Raw genomic sequence first — 18,590 nt, 5'->3', positions numbered from 1 at the left:
GGAAGGGCAGGAGATCCAGCGTACTTTCATTGAGGTGAAGCTTTCCTCCTCATCATCCTCTTCCTCCTCTTCCTCTGCCTCTTCCTCACCAGCATCGTTTTTGCAGCTGCCATTGCTGGAGAAAACAGAAGAGGCGAACGCAGAAGTGCCTCGGCTGACTGAGGAGATGGGGACCATCCAGTATTTCTCAAAAGCGGATACTGCCGGAGACAGAAATCTCTATGGCTTGTCAAAACCTGTCACGAGGACTTACTCGATGCCAGCCCAGTTATCAGGTCACTTGAGGGAGGACTGCCATGTTGCAGAGGTTCATCCCATGCAAGGACCCCGGGGCCACGCTGCAGAGGAGAAATACTCTCAGGCGGTGACAGGAATGTTAAAGATGGTCCATCTCAACCCGCCGAATGTCCAGAGTGGGAAGGAGCAGGCATACGCCTCCAAAAGCACCCAGAGAGTCCATGACACCTCCCCCTCAGCCAGTGACATTAGCTGCCCTGCCACCGATAAGCTGAGGAACTTCAGGAGGAATTACTACTACTATGAGCTGAACTGGCCACATGAACCTACCTCATCCTTCTCTGTCAAACAGAGGATCAAATCCTTTGAAAACCTGGCAAATTTCGACCGGCCCATCGTGAAGGCTATCGATATACACTCGGCTGCAAGGTCCCCCCTCACCAGGAGGTCGTGTGGTGGGATGGCCACCGCAGCCAGCCCTGCCGAGACACCACGGGCCTTGCGGCGCAGCTTGAGCTCCTACGGCGGCAGCCCGAGCCCATCCAACTCCATGGCCAAGTCTCCCACCAGTGCAGAGCCCACGCGTGTGGCAGAGGGCAGCAAGGGGGAAGGAAAGCCCCAGAGGAGCGAGGAGGGTGGCGCTGGGGCAGACGTGACCGCCTTTTCCCCCTCGGCCTCACAGGCGCGCCGCAGCCGGGGTCTGGGGCGGCCACCGCTGTCCCGCTCCAGGCTGCGGGAGCTGAGGGCCCTCAGCATGCCCGACCTGGACAAGTTGTGTGGAGAGGGCTTCTCGGGGCCGCCGCAGCCTGCCTGCTTCAAGACGGAGCTGGAAATCACACCCCGCAGAGCCCTCGGCACACCTGCCCGGAGTGATGCAGCCACGCCAGCCCACTGCGGCCCCACTGAAGCTGGTGCGATGGGGATGGGTGCCAGCAGCCCTCGGGACAGCGGCTCCGGGGACACCGGGGTCTGCCTCGGATGATGACGTTCCCCATGGCAGCTCTCTGGATGGGGAGCGCTCAGAAAACAGCTGGTCCATAAGGTTGGTGTCAACTTTGCTACCGCTGTTTTGTTTTTATCCCCAGAAGCCTCTCCCGGGGCAAAGCTTCCCCATTGCCCCAGGTCCGCCCCAAAGTGCATTTCAGCTTTGGCTCCAGCTCCCATTCACCTCACGATTCGGGGTGCTGTTCTTCATGCTCTTGATCCCTCAGAGCTGCCATGCTGCTGTCTGGTGGTGGCCACACTTCAGTACAGAGTGAAACACTTTATCCTGGCAGGACTGGGCTCCTTTTCTTTGTCCCCTCTAGCTGGTTTTGGTCAGTTTTTGGCCACGTTACGGCACAGCAGCCACTGTGGCGGGGAGGCTGTGCAGCGCTGGCTGCCAGCACAGCCTGCAGTGACAAACGAGCTTGTTGTCCTGCCAGAAGCAGTCTTCAGATGTAGCTGTCTCCTTGTTTTTGTTAATGTCTGTTGCTAAAACCATTGGGGAAGGAGGAGGGGAACAGAACGGGGACTGATTTTTCAGAGTTATTCTTAAATTGTCTTCTCTTCCCCTTGCCATTCTCCCAGCATACACCATTTCTTACCTGTTTTCAAGATTTCTGCTCGATGAGCTGGCCCTTCATTGTTTACCCTAAGGCAACCTACACTGTATACCTGAAACATATCTCTACACAGTCTAGAATCATAAAGCTGTCTTTTATATTTTTCTGTTCATTTTAGCTTGGATCAGCTGCTTGTGTCAAGCCTGGACCAGCAAAAACTGCAATCTGTTTTGTCAGCAGTAGTACCAACATGTGACGTTGCTGCTATGCTCCAAGAAGTCAAAGCACAAGTAAAGGTAAAAACCAGATTACTGGCGGTATTTTTAAGGGTTTTCTTACTGGCAGATAAAATCTCTTCCAAACAGTTTCAGAGCTCCTCCAGTAGTCCTGTCGTAGGTTACAGTTGATGGTAGTTTTACTAATGCTGGTTTTTGAATGCCTGCTATAAACCATAATAAGTGGTATAAGAATGGTTATAGTTTGTCCAGTGCGAAAGCAGTTTTGAGCCGTAATAAATAGACCTATTTTAAGTGGAGAAGTATGCCTCCATTTGAGTCATTAGTACATCTAAGAAACTCCTGGGTTTGCCAATAATTGCACATCAGATTTTACCTTTCCACCACCCATTTGGGTCAGACGCATTTTGCCCACCACGCAAGAGGAGCTCTGCTCCTCTCTATACCTGGAAGCACCCGCCTTTTACTAGAAGCTGCGATCACGGAAATGGAATTTATTTTGTTTGATGCTGAACTGGTGTCTTGCAACACCAGAAAGCGGCTGCTGGAGGGTTTGTAAGAGACTCCTGTGACCTTTTTGCTCTCTTCTGTGGAAACTGGTTATTGCATTAAGATAACCTGCTTCATTATCTAGGTGTTTAAAGAAGGCCTCCAAAGTGAAATGATTGCTAGAACATTACTTCCCTGTTTGCAGTGATTGTGTTTTTGGGATACATCCACATCCTTTTAAAACCAGAACAGAAGTTGATAAAATAATGACAGCACTGGAGGAGAAACTGCCATCTGGTCTGCATAACTGCTGGCTGAGCTGCATTTAGAGTGTTCCTGGTCTTATTCATAAAGGTTGCTATTTCAAACATACAACAGACTGGGGGGGAACAGAACCTCCCCAAAATACCCAGCTTTACCTCCTTCCAGGGACAGTGTAGCTAAAGCTTTCAACTCCCAAGAGCTTGGTGAGCCAAGAGGGTTTGGTAGGTTTACTGATAAAATTAGGATCGGATTGTACTTCTGGCCGAAGGTAGTTAAGTGTTCTTTGAAGTATTTTGCATGGGGTCTTGGAGAGATTATTTATTTATGCCACTTTTCAAAGCCTGAGAACTCAAATATTTATAAAGCTGAATGTTTTTTGGAATGCACTCCTTGTCCACATAGTTTCTTATCCATATTTAAGCCTAGTATGGCACGTACGCTGGAAAATTTTATGCTAGTCAAATGCTGGATTTAAATGTACAATAGGACAGTTCTTCATAGTTATGCAATTGCTGAAAAATGAGATGGACTGCCTGATTCGGACTGAGAATTCAGATTGCTACTAATGTTAAAAAAAAAAAACAAAACAGGCATTTTATTGTTTAAATCTGTATGACTGGTGATCTTTGGCTAACAGGCTAAACAGAGGTGATCACTGGAGGCCTTGTGTGTCCGCTGTGTGGCCAAGTAAAGCAATAAGCATCCATAGCCAGGTCTCTGCGCCGCATAGTACACGTGCTGGCTGAGGACAGCATTGAGAGCTGGGGAGGGAGGAAATGCACGACTTCAGCAATGGGAAGCCAGGGTTCAGTCTGTGTTGCTGACTGGCCCAGGACGTGTGGTCCTCACACAACCCTCTTACGTCTAAGCCTCTGATATTTTTACTTTTTTTCTTCCCCCGTGTAAGCAAATTAAATTGTGGTAGCAAGGGTTGGAAAGAACCTGACCCCTTAAACAAAAAGGATTGCTATATAGTACTTAACGGTCAAAGATATGTGTATGTTTCCATCACCCTCACTTCACTTTTAAGTACCTAGGCTATCCTCTTTCACTGATTTTATTATTTCTAGCCTAACATAAAGCTGTTCTCACTTGAGTACAGGTGAGAAGGGTCTTAACATCTACAAAAGACTGTGGACCCTGTTCAACCCTGACTGCTCCTCTCTCCTTGAGCGCTGATGGATCAGTGATGTGGAGCAGGGTGGCATTAGTTTCTGACATTGGCTTTGTACATTGCAGGGATGCCTCTAATGCAGAAAATCTTCCAGGGCCACTATTTGGCAAAAAACCACACAGTGAGACCAAGAATTTGACTGTTGTTTCACCAAAAAACTATAATAATCTGTGGTTCGATGTGCCTTTTGAAACAAAATTAAAACGCAAACACTGAGTTAAAATGTTGAGTTTAGTGAATTAAATATGTCATTTAATGCTAAATAGATTAAGAGGTTGGTTTCTAATGATGTGCTGTTAATTTTAGTGTTGGCAGTTTCTGGAAATGACTGATGTTGGATGGGATCCCAGGGAAAAGCTGAGAGACCTGCTGTCTACTCCCCACTTCTGATGCTCTGCCCCACAGATGGTTACTATCCCATTGCTCCACCAAATGCCTGCTTATAGTCCCCCTTTACACCACAAAATGTGGTCTCTCTAACAGTGTCTGGTTTTGTCCTAATAACCATTCAGAAGACAGCACTAAACTTGCTGGACGGGACTGCTTCTCTCTCATGGCAAATTCTGTATTTTGGCAGCAGGCCATCACTTCGAAGAAATCAGCTTTACACTTTTGTTCTGGTCTGGAGCCAAGTTCAGCCCCAGTGCAGACCTGCACCAGTCCCTTTCCAGTGCTAGATGCTCCCATTTCCACAACAGCATAGCTTAGTCCCATTTGGATCACTAAAAGGCTCCTGATTTTCACCTCCCAAGTGAAACAGCTTTTCCTGCTGTCCCATATAACATTCCCAAGCTTCAATTTGTAGCCACTGCCCCTTGCAAGGTTGTCCAGCACTGTTGAGAAGAGGTTGATACAACTGCCCTGCATTACATCTTTGTAACTGCCTTTCAAGAGGAAGAAGTGGAATAACAAAAGTGTCAGTAATTCCCTGGAAAGTACAATGCTTGGTCCAGAAAGGTGTATGGGAACTACTGAGTTTTGACTGCTGAATGTCGAGGAATGCAAAGTTGATTACAGTCTGTGAAAATTAGGCTGCCCAAGGTTTAATACCCTTCCACTATCGTAATTTTGACTTTGCTTTCTAGCCTTGAACTGACTGAAGAAACCTTTGCTGTCACCTGAGTTCTTCTATATGGCTGCTACTCACCTGTAGCATGAACAGAAATGCATTTAATGTCTCAGTTTCAATTCCTTGAGTTGCTTTTTTCACCTGCCATAGTCTGAGAGTACTGGGAATTTGTCATTTGTGCGGGAACTTGGTCTTGATCTTTGGTTTTGTTTTTCTTCTCCTTCCCCTCCACCTCCATTTTTCTGCTAGAGCAAAGAAGACACATACTTCGTAGTCTTGCACAAAGAAGAAGGAGCTGGCCTGGGATTTAGTGTTGCTGGAGGAATAGATCTGGAACAGAAATCAGTCACAGTAAGTGATGGCTGCAAGTGACTTTTTTGCAAAGCTCACTTTAAAACAGGCTGGTGATTAGATCAAGTGCTCATTTATCAAGACTCACTGCAAGTCATTCACAGTCATAAAACAGTGTCTCTCAGAGGCGGCTGCATACCATCTGCTACTGAAATCACAGAGTGTCTGGGAAGCATAATTTTTATTATTGGAGATGGATGCCAATTACATTTTTGGTCTTTAAAAGTCCGTTACTGGATGGGATCGGCTAAGTCTAAAGCCTATGCATGTAAATAAAATTCTGCATGCAGTTGCAGTGCATGCAACCTTTTAGGGTAGATTTTCATTCCCAGCCCTTGAAAGTAAACTCTGTGCAGCAAAGTTTTTGAAGGATTTTGCAAATCCTGAGAATGACTGTTTCAGACCTCAGCAAACATTCTGGATTTCACGTCACAAATTTGTTTTCGTGTTATTAAGCCCTGTGTGTGGTCAGTAAGTGAGGGTTGTGGTTTTGTTGTTTGTTGTTTTTTTAAAAAAAGTCTTATACAGTATTCTGAACCAAAGATACTGTGTGCCATTAAGTGATGTTGGTGTGTAAAAAGTAATACCAAGCAGCTTATATACTGTTCAAAAATGGATTAATGAGACAGAAAAATCCAAGACAACCGGTGTCCTGTGTGACAATTTCTTTACACAAGATAGGCATTTAAATTCTGCCCTGAAAGAGAGAGATCCATTAAGTGCTGAGATTAGAAGAAGGGTATGTCCTCAGTCTTTGGGGCCTGCAGCAGCCCTTGCAGGAATCTTCTGGGTTTTGCTCTTAGACAAAACCAATGTAAGTAAATGTATTTTACATTAAGTAGGCATTGAGTTAGAACATGGTCACAGTCTAGAGAATGGACTCTACTTCTCTCGCTACAAAGGTTGTGTTCCCTGTCTCTGGCCCAAACACTCGCAGTGTCAGCTGTGAGCAAGAGGAAGGCTCAACAGTGTCCCACCCCATAGAGCTCCTGACCTAGAAACTGGGACACTACCTAAAACTACGATCTTGAGCCCTCTCAGGCTGAGTAGCTGATGAAGTCTTTCTTCTGAATGCCATTAGCCATGAGACCAAAAGAGCATCAGCTCCTGCTGTTTCCAGACACTCTTTGTTCAGTGTGTGTAAAGCAAGTTTCTCAGGTGGGGAACATTTTAATGTCTGTGACCTACTGTGATTCTGGGTCCCAGCTGGATTTAGGGTTGGCATTGGGTGCTGAGCTGCTTAGATGGGCTGTTCTGCCCACACTTGGGTGCAGGAATAGAAATGCCAAATGAGCTTCAAGGTACTGAGGACTTGAGCGTGTGAGGGTAGGCAGCAGATGTTTTGGACATGACCTGTATTCCACTTACCTCTTGCATTTGGGTGTCTACATCTGCCATTGAGGCTGTTATTCCAGCTTTGAATGCCTGCTTAGACTGGCTGGAAATTTACCTCCTTGAATCTGTAGATTTATGACAGGTGCCCATCTCAGCATCGCCCTGCAATGAGAGGGAACAGGGGCCAAAAGGCTTCTGATTCCTCGCTGCTGGTCTGGGTATTAGGATAAATTCCTAGAGAAAATGCCGTGCAGAATTGTGTCCACAGATTTGCTGCCTTGAACCTTTGCCCAGTGGACCTAGAACTGTGTGCAGAATATGGGAAACCCTATTCTGGCTGCTAAAATTACAGTGCCTGATAGGCAAGTCTTTAAATACCGGGTCTTGAGTATTTTATTCAGTCATTTATTCCAGTAAATGGCACACATCTACGTCTCAGCTGCACTTACTGGAGTTTAATCAAAGTTTAATCCACTGCGAATAGAGTATTTTTTTCTCTAGAAAAAACACATTTCAAGCCAGTAAATTGTTCCTTTGCATCTATTTGCATGGTATTTGATCAGCCAAATTGAGATGGACAATTAAATACTTGTACAGCTGCAGTAAGTCATAGCCTTTCTTTGCACAGATGCTGTGCACCGCTTAGAAGTGTGCATTTGAAAACAGCACAGCATGCATGTTCCAGACAGTGGGAATTGGGGGAGTGGGTATCGCAAACCGCAATGTTGTTCTTGGTGTTTGCTGTAGCACGGATGTGGTTTTAACCTGTGTATCACTTGGAAGTATGTTAATTGAAGACCTTTGAGGAGTTCAGTGAAAGCATAAGTGATTTGTGAGGTTACATTCTCTAGCTGGTTTTGGTTGTCTTTGGCTTAGAAATGACCATGCAATAATAGCATCTTTTCCTCTGCTTTCCCCCCCATCCCTCACTGCAGTTCTTGTCCAGTCACTTAGGCTTGATATCCAAGCAGTGGGCACTGATTGCAAACTTTGGTAGGGACTCTGTGTTCACCCTGGCCTGTAGAGCACTATGTGTGGTCATGAGGTTAAAGCATCCTTAAGTTAAAATCTTTCTTGTAGGTCCACAGAGTGTTTTCAAAGGGAGTGGCATCTCAAGAAGGGACTATTCATCGAGGAGATCTTGTTCTGTCAATCAATAGCAAGTCTCTTGTGAGCTCAGTCCATGGGGATGTCCTGAATGCTCTTCATCAGGCAAGACTATACAAATATGCAGTCATTGTCATCCAGAAGGAAAAAGACAAAGCAAACAATTCCTCCAGACTTGAGATATCCGCTACTGGCAGAAAATGTGTGAGGTCTGGAAAGGATGTTTCCATGGAAATAGGAACAGGTATGATCTTTGTCCAAGAACAGTTGGAAGGATTCCGTTGCAGAGCAGACTGAAGGGAAAAATGTCCAAGTGTTATAGATTAAAAGCGTCTGTGCCTTACGTAATTGAAGGGAGCAAATGAAATTACCTTCAAATTTTATTTGTTCTCTTTGGAGCCTAAACGTAGTTTGGTTTTTGGTTTTTTTTTTTATAAATATCATAACTAGGCAGAAACTTAGAAGGACATTTAGGGCCTAATCCAATTTCTACTAAAGTTAGTGATTCCACATATTCTTTCAATCCAGGATAAACTGCTTTTAAGTAATAACAGTAGTCAGTGCAAGAAAGCAAACAACCAAAAAAAAAAAACCAAACCCAAAAAAACCCAGCCTCAAAGAAAACCCCCAAGCCCTGCAGTTTGTTATGCATAGGAACTGAACTTGCTCTTTGTAATAGCAGATTTCATACTGTTTCTACCAAAACCATAGAAAAAATTATTTTGATATTACAGTAAATGGAGCTAAGACAAATCCAAGTCGGCCATCCCATAGGAAACTGGGATAAATGGTTTAAGCAGAAATGTATCAGTGGAATGGTAAGTTCCTGTTTGGGAACAAGACAGCATTTCAGTGTGCAGGCTGCACTTGGGGTGTTACAAACAGTTCTCTCAAATTTTTTTGTAGAATTAAGACACAAAACCCTTTAGTACCCGTCTGTATGCTGCTGCTTCAGGAGCAGGGGATGACCTGCTTCAGCCCTGCACTGCTGCAGTGTCCCTGGGAGGGAGTGGGCAGTGATTACAGTTTATTGCTGAGAGATTTGGTGATGGGGCTTCCAATACCAGGCACTCAGCTCACACCACCCAAAACAGGACGTGGGGCTGACACTCACCCATTTTTAACCCGCTGGCTGTAATCATTACTGTTTTGGTTTTTTTTTTCCCCTGCAGCAGTTTTTATTGTTTTATGCTTTCACTGGGTTTTATAGTACAGCTTTGTAATACAGCTTAAAAGAAATAAGAAGCACTCTGTAAATGAATGGATCGGCCTTTCTGGAATTGCTCCCATGGATATAATATACGTAATTACTTCAGAATCCCTTTCTACCCTAAACTCCCTGCATCATGCACATTGGCAAATGCAGAATATCTGCTGGGTGCAGGCACTAGGGGGCAACATTATCTCATAAACAACATAGTATTGGATTATTAAGAATATAATTCCATCCTGCAAGGCAAAGCACATCTTCAAATGTTTTAGATAACATTTAAAGTTGTTTGAGATAACAGTAGCAGTAATTTGTGATAATGCAGACTGCATAATTTTTACATTCACATAGGGCAAAGAGGGTCACGTTTTCCAAAATTGTAGATTTATTTCCTCCTAAGCAAAATCATATTTATGTCAGCTACAGCAATATTGCATTCTAAAAATATCTGCTATGTAGGAGGCAGGATGGACCTACAGTTAATTATGGTTATTTCCATAGATATGAGACCAGAAACAATTATTCACACTAGTGAGTGATTACAGACGTTTCCTTAAGAGCATGAAACATGTTTGTTTAATGTTTCATTCATTACTGTTATGTAAAAAGATGTGGCTCATTGAATAAGCAAGTGAGAACAAATGAAAGAAAAAAGAAATGCTCGTCACTCACTATTTTTTGTAATTTTTCAGATATTTTGTTGATGTTTAGAGTCTTTGCTAAGTTTCCTAAGTGTTAATTTTGCCAAAAAAAAAAAAAACAACCCAAAAAAAACCTTGGCAGGTTTTTGTTTAACATGCAAAATGAAAATGTCTCTGTGCATAAATCTATTTTGTACTGTCTCACCTTCACAGCTGCAATAATACACATTCACTTCTGAGAAACTGGGTGACCACATGTTCTAGTCTGAATATGAACTGAACTCTGAATTGCTTTGTCACTGCAGCAAAAACAAAACCAGCCAAACACAACTTGCAATTTACTGTTAACTGCATAACAAGATGCTGTGTATATTCTGTCACAGATCCAAACCTGGATATGAATGATGTCATCTGTGTTGAATTATTGAAAACCTCTGCTGGCTTGGGATTCAGTCTTGATGGTGGAAAAGCTTCCATTGCTGGAGACAGGCCCTTGCTTGTAAAAAGAGTATTTAAAGGTACTACAAGCATGCAGTTGATATTATCCCGGTTTTCCTTTTGGGCATTATGCAGATGTTTTAATTCTTGGACTCAATTTTTTTTTTTGAAGCAAGGGTGGTTTTTGTGGCCCTCATTTATTACCACTTACTAGCCAAAGTGGTCATTAAAAATACACGCCTGGGAATGGCTAGGGGTTGCATCTGCTAGTAAATGTTTGTGGAGCAATCTGATTTACTAAATATGATGCAATTTGCTCCTGCGCTTGTCCACTATTCTAGACATTAATTTACAGCAGCAGTATCGTATGTAACGGTTTGAGAAGTTCATGCCTTATCTGATTCTCTTTTCTAAGAGAAGCACGGTGCAGGTAATCAGTGTGGTTCCAAAGCACCGTCCTGCTTTGGAATAATTATACCCAATTATTAATTTTACCTTTTTTTTGGTCTGTTTTTTTTTTTTTTTGTTAGATATCAGTATTAGCTTTCACCAAGAATATGTGATGTTTGTATTCAAAAACTGCCACTCTTGGATGCTTTGTTTGTCAGCAGGTAGTTAAACTTGTATGAACTTGTGTATAGAAAGGAAACCAATCCCACAACTATACTGTGATTTTAATATGTCTTAGTCTGGGATTCAGTTTAGTGAAAAACATAGCACTTTCTAAAGGAAGCTGAAACTCTCAATGAAGTTACAGGTGTGCAGCATTTTTACAGGATTACTTTTCAATGGTTTATTCTCTCATCAAGGAAAAAAATCAAACTGATATTTCCTGAATTGTTTATCAATGCCTGTGTGTGTGTTTGTTTTCCCCGCTTTAGAAATTGATTCTGAGGGTCAAGAGCATGTTTAATTTTTGAGCTCATTAATTTATATCCTTAGATACAGTCCTTTTCCCTTCCTCTCCCCGTGATGGCTGATGTTAGTTAAATTGTCATTACAGAAAACAAACTTTCATCAGCAGTGAAGGGTGTACCCCTCCCTAGGAGCTGTTTCTGTCTCATGTGTTTGCCCTAAGTTTGCTACCCATGTTTGATTTATCCATCCCTGTTATCTGGGTTTTACAATCTACTGCATTATCTGCTTATTACCATGTTAAAATTCTGTTTGAGAAAATACATCCATGCCACATACAACCAGGTTTTCTTACAGCTACAGAGATAACGTACAGCATATTTCATGCACTCATGCTGCTTCCTTCAAAAACAGACATTTTTTTCTGAGAACAAGGATTTATCTTGGTTAAAATAACATTTTTGGTGAGATATGTGGCCTGGGGTAGATTGCTAGAGCTGAGCTGAACATAAGTGACTTGTACTAAAATTGCCACTGTTGGAAAAAATGGTTTATTTGCTGTTCATCATGGTGGAAAGAAAATTTTTGTGCGTTTACTTTTTTTTTTACACTGACTTTTTTCCCCTTTTGCTCCTAGGTGGTGCTGCGGAGCAATCTGGAAACATAGAAACTGGAGATGAAATAATTGCTGTTAGTGGAAAATCATTACTTGGCCTCATGCATTACGATGCCTGGAACATTATTAAATCTGTGCCAGAGGGCCCTGTTCAGTTACTAATCAGAAAACACAGAACTTCAGTATGATGGAAGCACTACATCTAATTACACTTGCTAAGATGAAACATTTAAAACTGGCTAGAAGCTGTCTTTGTTTCTAAAGCCACACAGAAGTGTCTTAATGCTCTACAGGGAGGTGCTAAGAGCCTTGGAGAACCACTGAGCAAGCATGTGATGAGCATCATAAAATCTCACCTAATTATCGAGGATGAAGGAAGCCAAATGTTAGAGACGTTTTTGTATTATGTGGCAGTTTTAATGGAACTTCAAGATCTCTCCTGGGTTTGGTTTAAAGTATTTTCTCTGAAATAAATAACACTGTGCCTGTCCCTGATATTTTTAGTATCTGCAGAGCGTTGGGAATATAACTTGTTGGTTGCCATCCTGTTGACAAGGATGGGTATTTAGACTGTACTGTATCACTTAGCTGTAATAAGACTTCAGGGCACTTATTTAGGGTCTGGTCCTTTTTTGTTGTAATAAGAGAATGTCTGGAACAATCTCACTTTATTCTTCTAAGTGCAGTTTTGCTAAAAATGCATGACAAGAGAGTATAATTTTGCACAACTTTTATGCCTAAAACATGAGCATTTTATTGCAAAGCTGAAAAATCCTTTTAAAACTGATGAACTAACTCAGCATCCACCACAACTGAATCTGCTCTTAGATGCAACTTGTATCTGAAAGCACTTGGCATTAATGTGGTAGAAATCTGTGAGCAGGAAAATCATGTCCAAATAATAGGTGGTTGTCCACCAAGGTGTAGACTGAGTTGTTAGTTGTGATTAAAATGGGAGCGATAAAAATTGGGGTCTGAATTTTCAAATTTAGGCTTCTAATGTTAGGCACCTTTAAAATATATATATTTTTAAAAGGGGGATAATTTCAGGTGCTGAGTGCTTGCAGATCCCACAGACTTCAGCGATCGCTAAGTACATCTAAAAGCCAGGCTGCTTTTATTTGGCTGCAAGAGGTTTAAGGCTGCCCAACTTGAAACACTCAAACTGGAAAATGGTGGTCTAAGGATGTGGATTATAACAGATTAAATCTGAACTGGCCATATTTGTGGTGGCTTTTAATAGCTCTCTTTTGTTTTCTCCTGCCCAGTATTTACTTTTGCTTGTGTGAGAGTGGGTGAGGATGTGTGTGGAAGATACAAGTGTGCCCAGCTGCGTCGGGAACAGGCTGATGCTGAGGGTTCTGGATGGTGAAACTGAAAACGGTGTAGATGGGAGAAACCGTGGTGTTAGATACAGCAAAACCGAAAGGGTTGCAATACCGCGGGTGCTTAGTTTGGATTTTCTCACCTCTACTCACAGTAGAGGTATCGGTAGCGGTCCGCCGTGCTGCTGAGTGTTATTTATAGTCTGCTGTGTTGGGAGGAGAGTGTATGGGTGCAAGAGATTAGACTCTGTTATTTTTCTTCCTACATCTGGGATAGCTAAACAACATAAAAGAGATACAGGAGGAAATGGGCCAGTGTCCTTATCAGCTGAGAACAAGTTGGTTGTTCCAGAGTGCTCAGGTTGTTTGTCACATGCGGCTGGAGACCGCTTGCAGCCAACATGCCCAGGGTGAAGAGCTCTTAGCCTGGAGCTGGTCCAAATCTGAAGCGCTGCCTATGTTTATAGTGAGCCAAGACACTGTGTAGCTGTTACAAAAAGGTCTGGGCTTGTCGCTTGGCCCTACCCCAAGATCATACTATAGTTCAGTTCATTTACATTTATTCAGCAGTGCTTGGAGCAATTGCTTCCAGGTTAGTGGAGCACTCAGTTTGGTTCATTTCTGTGACAGCTTCATTAGACTGCAGCTCGTGATGTGCAGAGGAAAATCCAGTTCTGTGAGGCAACCTGAGACGAGGCAAGCAGAAAAGCTGTGCAACGTTTGCCTAAAAATGAATAGGTTGAATTCTTTTTCAGTGATGTATTAGCATGTGAATCCAGGGAGAGATGCAGCTTTTGGTTACAGGAAAGCCAATACTGTACGTAGTCCTACAGCTGCTTTGCCTGCAGGATTTCTGTTGAAACTAATTCAGGTTCAGTGCTGTGAAATGACGGTGGAGTTGCATCCCCTGTGACCCCAAAGCTCAGCTGCTCTGTCGGGACTGGTCCTTGCCTCCAGTCACCTCCGTGGTGGGGAGAGGCTTCAGGAGGATGCAGCACTTGCGGTCAGAGGACCACACTGAGGTTGCAGGCCTGTGCTGGGATAAAAGAGGTTACCCCTGCATATTTGCTGAAAAACTGGGAGAAGGCATTTGGCAGTGACAATTAAATGGTGAGGCCTTGTTCAGGAATGACCAAAATCTGACTGTAATAGCGTGTATAATAGATACATAAAATGCATGTGGAATTTAATGCAGCGTAGTGAATACATACCTGTATACGTATAATACGTACAAGTGCAGTACTGACTTTTTGCTACTTTAATGTGGTAAATCACAGTTGTGTTTTAGGAAATGGCATTTTTTTTCAGTCCATAGTTTAAAATTTTCGAGGTTCCAACGCAGGAGGGCGTATGTCTCCCTCACTCCTAAACCGGTGTGAGCTCAAAGGTAAAATCTTCGTATTGTAAATTAAACTTAATTTGAGGTGTCTTAAGATGATACGTGGTGAATATTTTCAGACGCTTATTTGCAGGTACTGTTCATTGTGAGTGATTTAGAAGGCTTTCATTTTTCAGTAATCGAATACTGTTCAATATTTTATTTTACATGCACGTAGATATGTGTTGGCTGAGTAACAGCAAAAAGATGGGGATATTTGTGTGTGGGGATATTCAGTAGTAGCTATAATTTAAAAGATAGGTTTAATGTTTTAAGTCTGATAGTTACAATGAGTAGAATGATACACTCCTCTACTAACATTACAGCAAGAAACAGAATAGTATTTAACCCTGATTGTTTATGTTCCTGAAAATACTTTTTTGTGTGTGTGTGAAAGAACAAGAAACATCTTCACTGATGCTACCAGTGTTGATATGGTTAGAGTAGCATTTCCTGATGTCTCTATTGGGGTGACATTCCCCATAAAAGCCCCAGGATTTATGCAACATAGGTCTGCTTTGCACGTAGATATGTGTTGGCTGAGTAACAGCAAAAAGATGGGGATATTTGTGTGTGGGGATATTCAGTAGTAGCTATAATTTAAAAGATAGGTTTAATGTTTTAAGTCTGATAGTTACAATGAGTAGAATGATACACTCCTCTACTAACATTACAGCAAGAAAAAGAATAGTATTTAACCCTGATTGTTTATGTTCCTGAAAATACTTTTTTTGTGTGTGTGAAAGAACAAGAAACATCTTCACTGATGCTACCAGTGTTGATATGGTTAGAGTAGCATTTCCTGATGTCTCTATTGGGGTGACATTCCCCATAAAAGCCCCAGGATTTATGCAACATGGGTCTGCTTTATTACAACAGGATGGGTAGACCAAACAGATGTAGTGAATCTTTGGTTACGCACCTGCCGCACCAAAATGACAGATGGCATTGCATTAGTTCATCAGTATTCCGTAGGTTCACGAGCATTTTTGGCCTTGCTGTTTGCATATCGGTCCCCACGGTGATTCTTTGCCGTGCCAGAGGGTTGGCCAAGCTCTAGGAGAGTGATGACTCTCCAAAGACTTGCAGCTGCATCTTGGAATACCAAAAAATCAGGATGAAATTATGGACTTGGTCCACAACGCTTCACCAGGGATCTGAAGGCATTCCAGATAAGGTGAATTTGCTCCTAGATGGGGAAGGCCTGGTGGGGGGGTTTGCCGCTTCCAGGCCTGGGGCAGCTCAGGGTGCACGTCCTGAATATGAGAGCGGGCTCTGGTGTGATACTGCCATTGCATATTCTGCAGCCTTTTGTACCTGGGAGCTCTTTCCAGCTTCTGTGGGGAGTGCATCTGTATTAAAAACTGTGAGATTAGGCCTAAATTAGGGAGGGAGCAACATCTGATCATTTTCTTGCTAAAAAGAAAAAAAAAAAAAAGAGGGCAGGTAAGTATTAATGAACTGTTGAGTGATTCATATTTTCTAACGACCCTCACTTAAAATTAACCCTAGCTAATGTTCTGCAATGGTTCTTGTCAAAATCTGAAGGAACTATTCCCAGATGGGAATGTTTACCTGATTCTACATTTAGGGTATGTAAATGTATATGTGGAAATATTGATGAGGAGTAGACTAGATCATGTGAGAAATTGGGATCCCACTCTAGGTAGTTTTGTGTGTTAGGCTGATACACTTCTTGTATGATACTGTATATTTACACTTTTATTTATATAAATAAAACTTCTTTTAATGAAAACTGTTTAATATGCCTTGTATATTATAAAAAAGTGAGTGCAATAACATGAAATAGATTGTACATTTTTCAATTTGCTGTCTCTGTTATGTAAATCTGTATCGCCATAAACTGTTTTGTTTGGGGTTTTTAGTGATTTTGAAAATAAATGGTATCCTTAGTACTCCTCTAGATACTTATTTCTGTTATGCTAAAGTCTGGTCCACAGTTGGAACTTGCATCGCAAGGACAAGGTTGTCCTGGAGAGCACAGTCAACGACTAAGTGTTAATGCTGTCCAGATGTGCATCTGAGCAAGAAGTAAAACACCGCCCTCTAAGAACTGTCATTCAGTGTGAAGAGGATTAAAGCATTTAAGAAGTGTAAGAAGGTGTTCTATAGGACCTGCTTTGGTGTCTTGGAAGATGTGCTTTGTTTTTTCCTGCCCCTGTGCAAGGAAAATGCAGAGGGCAAAGGTGAAATCTGGAGTTTTCATTAAGAGCAGCAGCCTCTGGAGCGCGTTGCCTATAAACTCTGCCTCCTGCCCAGCCCCTGGGCTGCAGGAGAATGCGTTGTATGTACAGGGAATATGTATATACAACTATGTCCTAGACGACTCATATTTTGTTGTCTTCCACCTACCCTGGGGATAAACTCGCCTCCAAAACCCCAGTGAGCCGGTGGTGTGTGCTGGGCTGGAGGTAAGCTCTCTGTAGATGGAGTGGAGCTGCAGTGGAGCTCGTAGTGGGAGGTGGACGCCACAACCTCCAAACTGGGAAAGTTTGCATCAAGTGGTCCACTTTCTTACAGAGACAGCTGGCTTCACCATCGCTGCATGGCAGCTCGAAGCAAGCCTGCCTCCCAGAAAGATGAGTCAGCCCAGAAGGCACAGTCCGGACGCCCTCCCCTCAGCTGCTCTGACATGGGGAATGCCAGAGATGCCCAAAATCCCACGCTGCCTGGCAGCGCACAGACATGTCCGATAGACACTGTGGGCTGGGCTGAGCTGGAGGAAGGAGCTTGTGAGTTAAGAGTTTATATCCACCTTGCAAGCCTGTGTGCATTGCTCCGTGTTTGAGTGCTGGGTTGGGCGCTTGCAGCAGCAGCGCGGCTGGAAGCTCCCACCTGGCTCACGCCACAGCGCAGTCCTGTGTTCTCAGTGCACACATTGCGCTCGCCTGTGTCTCTCCTGCCACGCCTTGCAAACCTCACCATTTCCTCCGGTACACGGCGCTGCCTGAAAGGGCTGGGTGGGCTTTTCTGCGAAGGCATTTTACTTTCCTGTGCCAGTTACATGGATGGCATTTCCCTTGTCTCTGGGCTTCTGCCCCAAAAGCCGCTGTGTTTGCTTTTGGTTTCCTTCTCTGGGTGCCATGCCACAAGGGTGCAAGTGAGCAAAAGTCACGTGAGGAGCTTCTGCCCCGGTGTTTCTGCTGAATCACCCTGCAGGAAAGGCCGGTGGGTCAGGCTCCCAGCCTGCTCCATGGGCGCCGGGACCCTTTCCTGGGCTGGAGGGGAAAAGGAGCCCCCCGTCTGCATTGGGACCCCTTTTCCCCATGTCCCTCTCCCTTGCAAACAACCATGATGAGGGACGCTACAGACCCTGTATTGTTGTGTAGATGAGATTTTGCAAGGCATAAAACTAGTAGCATGGGAAGGGGATGGACGGGGAGGTGTGGGGTGGCACAGCAGCCCTCTCAAGCTCGCTCTGGCACATCTAGCACCGGCTGGAGCCTGGCTTCTCCCCCAGGGCTGTATGGGGAAAAGCAAAAAGACATTTTTAGCCATGAAGATCTCCTCTGCTTTCCCCTCTCCCCTGCTGTCCTCGGTGCTAGGACAGCCCAGCTCTTCTTTCAGTGACTCCTCTGTATCCATCCTCCTGTCTGTCCTTCTCCCACTTTCTCCTAACACATGGCATGAACAGGGCTCAAGCCTCAGAGCAGCCTGGCTCTTAAAAGATCAGTCTTGAACGTCTTTAATTAAAATCTTAATTGCCCCAGACAGTGGCTAAGTAAAGAGGAATACAAAAGAGAGAAGATACAATGGGCTTAATCCATAAATGGGTTAGTACATGCAACTTCATTTATCCGCTAAGACATGTGAAGTGGCAGAAAATTACATTTAAGTTTTACCTAACTGTCCTGGTTTCAGCTGGGATAGAGTTAATTTTATTCCTAATAGCTGGCAACTCAAGAAGAGTACAGGGATCTTATTAGGTCACACAGAGAGGAAATGAGAAAAGCAAAAGCCCCGCTAGAATGCAATCTGTCTGCTGTTGTTAGAGACAACAAAAAATGTTTTTACGAATATGTTAATGACAAGAAGAGAGCCAAGGAGAATCTCCATCCTTTATTGGATGCGGGGGGGGAACATTGTCACCGAGGATGAGGAAAAGGCTGAGGTACTTAATGCCTTCTTTGCCTCAGTCTTTAACAGGCAGACCAGTCATCCTCAGGGTATTCAGCCCCCTGAGCTGGAGGACAGGGATGGCGAGCAGGATGAACCCCCCATAATCCAAGAGGAAGCAGTTAACAACCTGCTACGCCACCTGGATGCTCACAAGTCTATGGGGCCGGATGGGATCCACCCG

The 18,590-nt window shown here is 43.6% G+C and overlaps 1 protein-coding gene across 1 annotated transcript in view; it reads left to right on the top strand.

Moving 5' to 3' along the window:
* Positions 1-11,754, top strand: part of PDZD2 (PDZ domain containing 2) — a 137,583-nt gene extending 125,829 nt beyond the window's left edge. Inside the window, 7 exon segments of the mRNA XM_009318453.1 lie at positions 5-1,192; positions 1,194-1,279; positions 1,960-2,077; positions 5,263-5,364; positions 7,780-8,050; positions 10,041-10,175; positions 11,588-11,754. Of these exon segments, the coding sequence (XP_009316728.1) occupies positions 5-1,192; positions 1,194-1,279; positions 1,960-2,077; positions 5,263-5,364; positions 7,780-8,050; positions 10,041-10,175; positions 11,588-11,754 (2,067 nt within the window).
* Positions 11,755-18,590: the final 6,836 nt, after the last annotated feature.

Source organism: Pygoscelis adeliae, unplaced genomic scaffold (genome assembly GCF_000699105.1).
Source record: "Pygoscelis adeliae isolate BGI_AS28 unplaced genomic scaffold, ASM69910v1 Scaffold272, whole genome shotgun sequence".
Lineage (NCBI taxonomy): Eukaryota > Metazoa > Chordata > Aves > Sphenisciformes > Spheniscidae > Pygoscelis > Pygoscelis adeliae.
The sequence above is the reverse complement of the archived record's forward strand: the minus strand, read 5'-3'. Positions and strand labels throughout refer to the sequence as shown.